This window comes from Cherax quadricarinatus, chromosome 19 (genome assembly GCF_038502225.1).
Source record: "Cherax quadricarinatus isolate ZL_2023a chromosome 19, ASM3850222v1, whole genome shotgun sequence".
Classification (NCBI taxonomy): Eukaryota; Metazoa; Arthropoda; class Malacostraca; order Decapoda; family Parastacidae; genus Cherax; species Cherax quadricarinatus.
In genome coordinates this window covers 40,285,621-40,296,001 of record NC_091310.1, presented here as the reverse complement: position 1 = coordinate 40,296,001, position 10,381 = coordinate 40,285,621, and the positions used below count along the sequence as shown (strand labels likewise).

The window sequence follows — 10,381 nt, the reverse complement described above, 5'->3', positions numbered from 1 at the left end:
ATGCACTCACTCCATGATGCACTCACTCCATGATGCACTAAATGATTCACTCACTCCATGATGCACTCACTCCATGATGCACTAACTCCATGATGCACTCACTCCATGATGCACTCACTCCATGATGCACTCACTCCATGATGCACTCACTCCATGATGCACTCACTCCATGATGCACTCACTCCATGATGCACTCCATGATTCACTCACTCCATGACGCACTAAATGATTCACTCACTCCATGATGAACTCACTCCATGACGCACTAAATGATTCACTCACTCCATGATGCACTAACTCCATGATGCACTCACTCCATGATGCACTCCATGATTCACTCACTCCATGACGCACTAAATGATTCACTCACTCCATGATGAACTCACTCCATGATGCACTCACTCCATGATGCACTCACTCCATGATGCACTCACTCCATGATGCACTCACTCCATGATTCACTCACTCCATGATGCACTCATTCTTTGATTCACTCACTCCATGATTCACTCACTCCATGATTCACTCACTCCATGATGCACTCACTCCATGATGCACTCACTCCATGATTCACTCACTCCATGATTCACTCACTCCATGATGCACTCACTCCATGATTCACTCACTCCATGATGCACTCACTCCATGATTCACTCACTCCATGATGCACTCACTCCATGATTCACTCACTCCATGATGCACTCACTCCATGATGCACTCACTCCATGATTCACTCACTCCATGATGCACTCACTCCATGATTCACTCACTCCATGATGCACTCACTCCATGATTCACTCACTCCATGATGCACTCACTCTTTGATTCACTCACCACCACCACAACCACCATTAAGTATGAGTGACCTCACAGGACCTAGGTTGTTCGGGAAGCGGCTGCAGCTGAGGTCACTGGAACCAGCCAGGCAACACATCAAGAAGAGACTAGTGCAGTTCCACAACTTCTTCAGGTCAAAGGTCAAGCCTCCTGCCTCTAACATGTTAGCTATGGTGAGTGGAGCTAACCCTCCAAGGTCAAGGTCACTAGTCCACCCTGTGGGAAATCTTCAAGGTCAACGTCACTGGTGTGTCCTGGGAGGACTCTCCAGGGTTACTATGTACCTTCATGGGTGGGGAGACTTTTCAAAGGTCACTGGTATACTTTCATGGGTGAGGGACTTTTCAAAGGTCACTAATGTAACTTCATGGGTGGGGAGAGTTTTCAAAGGTCACTGGTATACTTTCATGGGTGAGGGACTTTTCAAAGGTCACTAATATAACTTCATGGGTGGGGAGACTTTTCAAAGGTCAGTGTCTATTCTTGGTAAACAAGAGACGAATTTTCCGAAATATATTGTAAACAATAATTTTCAATTTGTTTACTGTGGATTTCTTCCACTTTATTAATATGCTTTTGTATTTTTTTTTGTAACTAGTGAAAAGTTAAACAAGCTATTGCTTGTAATGTTGTGTTTAGTGAGACACAGGTATACTGAAGCTACGTTACCTGAAGCAGTTTAAGAAAGGTTCAGGAATACCTGGAACATGACACACTTCAGTCAGTATAACCTGAATCTTAAAGTGCATTCAGTGTAGGACTTGTTATTAATACTGTTTGAGTTTGTAGACAAGAAGCATATAGGTGGTAAGTGTCGCATGAGACATTCACGCTTCTGGTTCGTAAGAGTCAGTAGAAGAGATGCAAGTCTGAAAGGGAACGACGCTGCCTCTGATAGACAGGAATATATGTAGACAGGCTAGGTTGTCCTCAAAAGATAGCCTCCACAAAGACTATACTTTCGTGCTGTTTATCTGAAGAACTGAGTTTGGGTTTCTCTTGAAGTGAGACCAACAGTTGCTGTTCCTCTAACAGTTAACTAGGTACCTGGGTATTACTTGACTGCCCTGAGTTTCGTTCTAGGGACAGGAATAAGACACAGATGGATTATCTTGTGCTAAAAACATTTTAAACAATTGGTGTTTCGCCAGAGTTGGTCAGCGGCAGCAGCGGTGGACGCGCAGCGCTGGGCTGACTCCTGTCAGCTGCTGGTTCACGATAACGACACCGGACGCACCGTCCAGGAATTCGGAACGTGTGGACAGAACATCTTCGTGGCAACACACCAAGTGCCATGGTTCGAACCTTCCTGCTATGGTTTATGCTTTCATTTGGTAATAAATTGCAACTACAGATGTTGTGAATATTCGTGTAGGTAAATACTGTAGTTTGCTTATACGAAACTATACATTTTTTTACACAGGGTTTGACAAGGTTAAGGATCCCTAGCTTTATTGACAAGCTATTTACAGGTTAAGGATTTCTAACTTTATTAGCAAGCTAAGAGCTGTTACCTACATCAGCTCATTTGAAAGCATTTTTATTGTTATGAAACATACAAGTAGGGAACAGGATGAAGTTGGAGCCATCTGTGGGCCAGCATTTTCATTTGATCAACTGACTTTATCTCGTTGACATCATTATGCTGTACGAATGTGTTCTATACTCGAGTCATCTCTCTCTCTCTCTCTCTCTCTCTCTCTCTCATGCTGTGTTTACCTTGTCCATTCAGTACCTATCGTGTATATCTACTTTCCTGTTGATCTATCAACCTATGCTTCTCTCCACCTACCCAGTCGTCTATCTCTCCTATGTATCTTTCCTCCTATCTATCACTTATCTGAGGCTCCACGTGTCTCAGTACGCATCCCCGAGGTGTTAATCATGAGTCCTCGTGCAGGTTCTTCGCCGTCAAGACGTGGTGGCTGGAAAAGGACAACTTCACGTACGGGGGCAGCAAGAACGACCTGTTCGTGGTGGGTCACTACACACAGATGGTGTGGCACGCCTCCCACCAGATGGGATGTGGCCTGGCACACTGTGCCCACGCCAAGCCCAAGCCCTTCTACAACTACGTCTGCAACTACTGCCCCATGTATGTTTTTTCCCCCAGTGTGTGTGTGTGTGTGTGTGTGTGTGTGTGTGTGTTCTCCAGGTGTTATGTAAATTTAATGTCTCAATTTTGGTTAATAAACCTGCCAAAGAATTTAAAAAAAAGTAAATAACGTCCCGGTGTTTCTGTGTCCGTCATTATAAAGAATGTTTTCTTTTTCTGAGGTTTAAATGATACTTCCTTAATAAGGTGCAGGACTATGTGCAGGACTATGTGCAGGACTATGTGCAGGACTATGTGCAGGACTATGTGCAGGACTATGTGCAGGACTATATGCAGGACTATGTGCAGGACTATGTGCAGGACTATGTGCAGGACTATGTGCAGGACTATGTACAGGACTATGTGCAGGACTATGTGCAGGACTATGTACAGAACTTTGTGCAGAACTATGTACAGAACTATGTACAGGACTATGTACAGGACTATGTACAGGACTATGTACAGGACTATGTACAGGACTATGTACAGGACTATGTACAGGACTATGTACAGGACTATGTACAGGACTATGTGCAGAACTATGTACAGAACTATGTGCAGAACTACGTACAGGACTATGTACAGGACTATGTACAGAACTATGTGCAGAACTACGTACAGGACTATGTACAGGACTATGTACCTCTTAGTATCTATTCCTCGTGTTTCATGCACTAGAAATATTACCAGAACTTTATAAGATAAATATTTATATAGGAAATGTTTCATATAATTATTTCGTGTGTAGCAGCGTGTGGTGGGAAGACACTGTGAAGCGTCGACTACACGATGGATAAACACGCAGTGTTATACTCTCCTTTATTAAGACTTGTTCAAGCTCACTGTGTGGGTGAAACGTCAATAAAGGCTCTTATTATACTGCATTTGTTGTCTTTATCCAGAAATGTCTCGTGTAGACACTCGTGTAAACAGTCCCATGTACACATTGTCCATGTACAATGTGAAGATGACTAACCTTAAACTGGTATATTATTCACAGACTGAGAGAAACACTATAGCAGCTACAGAAATTTGTACCTCAATAAATAACCCGGGGAATTTGCAAGTTTTTCTAAACCTACTGTGAATTATATTTTCGCATAACGTTCTCTGCACACAAAGACGTGAATTCCCTTCTTATATTTCAGTGGGAATTACCTTCAGCGCCTGGCACGGCCGTACGACAAAGGTCCTCCATGTTCCTCCTGCCCTTCCCACTGCAAGGCGAAGCGTCTGTGCACCAACTCCTGTCCTTACGGTGATCTGTGGATCAATTGCAAGGAGCTTGACCTGGCTTTCCACACGTGGCTGTGCCACACTAAAACTAAGGAGGGCCTTGAAAGACTTAGGCACTGTCGGGCCACCTGTCTGTGCAAGGGCAAGATTACCTATCCTTAAGGTGTGTGTGTGTGTGTGTGTGTGTGTGTGTGTGTGTGTGTGTGTGTGTACTCACCTAGTTGTACTCGCCTAGTTGAGGTTGCAGGGCTCGAGTCCGAGCTCCTGGCCCCGCCTCTTCACTAATCGCTACTAGGTCACTCTCCCTGAACCGTGAGCTTTATCATACCTCTGCTTAAAGCTATGTATGGATCCTGCCTCCAGTACATCGCTTCCCAAATTATTCCACTTACTGACTACTCTGTGGCTGAAGAAATACTTCCTAACATCCCTGTGATTCATCTGTGTCTTCAACTTCCAACTGTATCCCCTTGTTACTGTGTCCAATCTATGGAACATCCTGTCTTTGTTCACCTTGTCAATTCCTCTCAGTATTTTGTATGTCGTTATCATGTCCCCCCTATCTCTCCTGTCCTCCAGTGTCGTCAGGTTGATTTCCTTTAACCTCTCCTCGTAGGACATACCTCTTAGCTCTGAAACTAGTCTTGTTGCAAACCTTTGCACTTTCTCTAGTTTCTTTACATGCTTGGCTAGGTGTGGGTTCCAAACTGGTGCCGCATACTCCAATATCGGCCTAACGTACACGGTGTACAGGGTCCTGAACGATTCCTTATTAAGATGTCGGAATGCTGTTCTGAGGTTTGCTAGGCGCTCATATGCTGCAGCAGTTATTTGGTTGATGTGCGCTTCAGGAGATGTGCCTGGTGTTATACTCACCCCAAGATCTTTTTCCTTGAGTGAGGATTGCAGTCTCCGGCCCCCTAGACTGTACTCCGTCTGCGGTCTTCTTTGCCCTTCCCCAGTCTTCATGACTGCACTTGGTGGGATTGAACTCCAGGAGCCAATTGCTGGACCAGGTCTGCAGCCTGTCCAGATCCCTTTGTAGTTCTGCCTGGTCTTTGATCGAGTGAATTCTTCTTATCAACTTCACGTCATCTGCAAACAGGGACACCTCAGAGTCTATTCCTTCCGTCATGTCGTTCACAAATACCAGAAACAGCACTGGTCCTAGGACTGACCCCTGTGGGACCCCGCTGGTCACAGGTGCCCACTCTGACACCTCGCCACGTACCATGACTCGCTGCTGTCTTCTTGACAAGTATTCCCTGATCCATTGTAGTGCCTTCCCTGTTATCCCTGCTTGGTCCTCCAGTTTTTGTACCAATCTCTTGTGTGGAACTGTGTCAAACGCCTTCTTGCAGTCCAAGAATATGCAATCCACCCACCCCTCTCTCTCTCTTGTCTTACTGCTGTCACCATGTTATAGAACTCCAGTAGGTTTGTGACACAGGATTTCCAGTCCCTGAAACCATGTTGGCTGCTGTTTCTAGGTGTTCCACCACTCTTCTCCTGATAATCTTCTCCATGATTTTGCATACTATACATGTCAGTGACACTGGTCTGTAGTTTAGCGCTTCATGTCTGTCTCCTTTTTTAAAGATTGGGACTACATTTGCTGTCTTCCAAGCCTCAGGCAATCTCCCTGTTTCGATAGATGTATTGAATATTGTTGTTAGGGGTACACATAGCGCCTCTGCTCCCTCTCTCAATACCCATGGAGAGATGTTATCTGGCCCCATTGCCTTTGAGGTATCTAGCTCACTCAGAAGCCTCTTCACTTCTTCCTCGGTTGTGTGCACTGTGTCCAGCACTTGGTGGTGTGCCCCACCTCTCCGTCTTTCTGGAGCCCCTTCTGTCACCTCTGTGAACACTTCTTTGAATCTCTTGTTGAGTTCCTCACATACTTCACAGTCATTTCTTGTTGTCTCTCCTCCTTCCTTCCTTAGCCTGATTACCTGGTCCTTGACGGTTGTTTTCTTTCGGATGTGGCTGTATAACAGTTTCGGGTCAGATTTGGCTTTCGCTGCTATGTCGTTTTCATATTGCCTTTGGGCCTCCCTTCTGTGTGTGTGTGTGTGTGTGTGACTTCCTATTGACAGTTACCTACTGGTGATCGGAGGAGCAGACCTATGGTGGTGTTGCTGTTAGTTATGATAAAGTAATCCATTACAAACATCTTCCTGTAGTCCCGGCAGTCACACCTTCCTGCTTCTCCTGGTCCTCCTTCATTCAGGATCTAACATGATCCATGTAGGGTCTAACATGATCCATGTAGGGTCTAACATGATCCATCTAGGGTCTAACGTGATCCATCTAGGGTCTAACGTGATCCATCTAGGGTCTAGCATGCTCCATCTACTTCATCCAAAAGTCATTCCACTTCCTGACCATGCTTACGCTGGAGAAATACTTCCTGACATCACTGTTTTGCATAATGGACCCAGAATGACTGTAGAGATTCCTGATGACAACTCGATTTACATGACGAGCATTGGTTGCAGAAGTTATTTAATTGATGTGAACCTCTAGAGATATGTTCGACACTATGCTTACCCCCTAGGCCTTTCTCATTGATTGAGGTTTTCAGTCTCTGTCCAGAGAGTCTATATTAAATTTCTAGTCCTCTTTTCCCTTTCCCAATTTTCATAACCTTGCATTTGCTGAAGTTAAATTCTATCAGTCACTCGTCTGAGCTCTCCTGCAGTGTGTCCAAGCCCCCAGCAGTTTTTATTTTCGTCATTAATTTTACACTTTCTGTAACATAACAATGATACATCTGGTCGTAATATCAATACTTGTAGAACCTCCTTGTTGGACTCTCTCACTCTAACACACTTCTACAGTCATTCTTTGTCTCCTTCCAGTGAGGGTCTTTTCTTTATCCATTGTAGCACCCACCCGATGTTATTCCTGGCTGCTCCTCAACTTTGTGTCAGCCTATTGTGAGGTACCCTATCAAAGTTTTTTTTTTTTGGCAGTCCAGAAATATGCACTCCACCATCCCTCTGTCTCCTGCATCACTTCTTATACCAAGTTACAGTACTCCAGCAGGTTTGTGAGACAAGAGCTGCTATCTTTAAACCAGTGATGTTATTATTCATGAAACTGCGTCTCTCCAGGTGTTCCATCACTTGGCTTGTGGTCATCCTCGTGATCTCACATAATATGCAGTTTAGTGTTACTGGTCTCCAGTTTAACACTTTCTTATTACTTAATTACTGGTGCTGCACTTGCCGTCTTTGATCCCCTGCAATTGTTGGAGATCAATAGATAATTGCCTATTGTAAATTTTAGCTGGTGGTTCAGACAGTATTTTTCTTCTCATTTTTCCCTATTGGGTGTATGATGTCCAGTACCTGGTGATGCACCTGACTCTTTGATCCACTGGTGTTGTTCCACTTTCCACTGAGAACAAGTCTTTAAATCTCTTCACAGACTTCCTGGTGTTGTCAGCTCTCCTTGTTCTGTCCTCCTTTGATGTGGGTGAGAAAGAGTTTCTGTTTGCGCTCATCATTTTCTGTCGTGTCATTCTCAGTGTCGCTCACTCTCTCTCCTCTCCTTCACTTTCTGTGGTTTTTAAACTTTCCTTGTTGTGTGTGTGTGTGTGTGTGTGTGTGTGTGTGTGTGTGTGTGTGTGTGTGTGTGTGTGTGTGTGTGTGTGTGTGTGTGTGTGGAAGAGGGTGCATCCTATACCCAAACTGTGGATGGTAGAGTATAAGTGTACTAATGCTAAAGATGCCAAGGAGCTTTACCCCCCCAAAAAAAAACACGAATATGAGGATACAGCTAAAAGTTGAACACCACACACACACACACACACACACACACACACACACACACACACACACACACACACACACACACACACGTGTTTCATATTATTGCCTTGATTAAAGGTGTTTGGTAGACGCTTGTTATGAGAGGAGAACCTGATAAAACACAAGCAAACAATAAAACAGCTTCTTTACCCCATGTGTTTTATTTCATTCTTCCTTAGACACTGTTAGTTTTAATGTTTGGTTTATGTAAACCCTACTGACCAGCACAACACTGTCAGTATCACCAGCACAACACTGTCAGTGTCACCAGCACAACACTGTCAGTGTCACCAGCACAACACTGTCAGTGTCACCAGCACAACACTGTCAGTATCACCAGCACAACACTGTCAGTATCACCAGCACAACACTGTCAGTGTCACCAACACAACACTGTCAGTATCACCAGCACAACACTGTCAGTATCACCAGCACAACACTGTCAGTATCACCAGCACAACACTGTCAGTGTCACCAGCACAACACTGTCAGTATCACCAGCACAACACTGTCAGTATCACCAGCACAACACTGTCAGTATCACCAGCACAACACTGTCAGTATCACCAGCACAACACTGTCAGTATCACCAGCACAACACTGTCAGTGTCACCAGCACAACACTGTCAGTGTCACCAGCACAACACTGTCAGTATCACCAGCACAACACTGTCAGTGTCACCAACACAACACTGTCAGTGTCACCAGCACAACACTGTCAGTATCACCAGCACAACACTGTCAGTGTCACCAACACAACACTGTCAGTGTCACCAGCACAACACTGTCAGTGTCACCAGCACAACACTGTCAGTATCACCACCACAACACTGTCAGTGTCACCAGCACAACACTGTCAGTGTCACCAACACAACACTGTCAGTGTCACCAGCACAACACTGTCAGTGTCACCAGCACAACACTGTCAGTGTCACCAGCACAACACTGTCACCAACACAACACAACACTGTCACCAACACAACACAACACTGTCACCAACACAACACAACACTGTCACCAACACAACACAACACTGTCACCAACACAACACAACACTGTCACCAACACAACACAACACTGTTACCAACACAACACAACACTGTCACCAACACAACACAACACTGTCACCAACACAACACAACACTGTCACCAACACAACACAACACTGTCACCAACACAACACAACACTGTCACCAACACAACACAACACTGTCACCAACACAACACTGTCACCAACACAACACTGTCACCAACACAACACAACACTGTCACCAACACAACACAACACTGTCACCAACACAACACAACACTGTCACCAACACAACACAACACTGTCACCAACACAACACAACACTGTCACCAACACAACACAACACTGTCACCAACACAACACAACACTGTCACCAACACAACACAACACTGTCACCAACACAACACTGTCACCAACACAACACTGTCACCAACACAACACTGTCAGTGTCACCAACACAACACTGTCAGTGTCACCAACACAACACTGTCAGTGTCACCAACACAACACTGTCAGTGTCACCAACACAACACTGTCAGTGTCACCAACACAATACTGTCAGTGTCACCAACACAACACTATCAATATCACCAACACAACACTGTCAGTGTCACCAACACAACACTGTCAGTGTCACCAGCACAACACTGTCAGTGTCACCAACACAACACTGTCAGTGTCACCAACACAACACTATCAATATCACCAACACAACACTGTCAGTGTCACCAACATAACACAACACTGTCACCACGCAGTGTGGGTCCTGCTACATATTTCTGTCAAAGTTGGTGATGTGAAAATTTTGGAATCTGTGACTGAGGGAATAGATGGAAGAGTGAGGCACAGAGGTGGAGGATATGGAGGAGTGAGGTACAGAAGTGGAGGATGTGGAGGAATGAGGTACAGAGGTGGAGGATGTGGAGGAATGAGGTACAGAGGTGGAGGATGTGGAGGAGTGAGGCACAGAAGTGAAGGATGTGGAGGAGTGAGGTACAGAAGTGGAGGATTGAGGCACAGATTCTAGAATAGAGGGCGAATATACAGCTCTCCATAAGTAACTCAACAGAGTGGTCACCACCCACATGATGGTATGTGGTGGCTACCACCCACATGATGGTATGTGGTGGCTACCACCCACATGATGGTATGTGGTGACTACCACCCACATGATGGTATGTGGTGGCTACCACCCACATGATGGTATGTGGTATATAATAAAGTTACTGACCAACACTACGTCCTCAGAAACTCTGAATTAAAAAGTGAGACTAAAATTAAAGAACATGCTCTATGAAGGTTTTTTCACGTTATTCAAAATACTGAATATCATGAAAAAATATGAATACATATGCAGAAAAAAAT

General features: G+C 44.8%; 1 protein-coding gene across 2 annotated transcripts in view; it reads left to right on the top strand.

The window, feature by feature from the left end:
* LOC128688349 (cysteine-rich secretory protein 2) overlaps positions 1–4,462 on the top strand; it is an 8,971-nt gene extending 4,509 nt beyond the window's left edge. Inside the window, exons 2-5 of one of the 2 annotated variants that reach the window (XM_053776156.2) lie at positions 874–1,010; positions 1,989–2,134; positions 2,738–2,932; positions 4,081–4,462. In XM_053776156.2, coding sequence (XP_053632131.1) covers positions 874–1,010; positions 1,989–2,134; positions 2,738–2,932; positions 4,081–4,330 — 728 coding nt within the window. In that variant the 3' untranslated portion in view covers positions 4,331–4,462. Of the gene's footprint in view, positions 1–873; positions 1,011–1,988; positions 2,213–2,737; positions 2,933–4,080 lie in introns of both variants that reach the window. The other variant, XM_053776155.2, reaches the window with a different exon arrangement.
* The last annotated feature ends 5,919 nt before the right edge of the window (positions 4,463–10,381 follow it).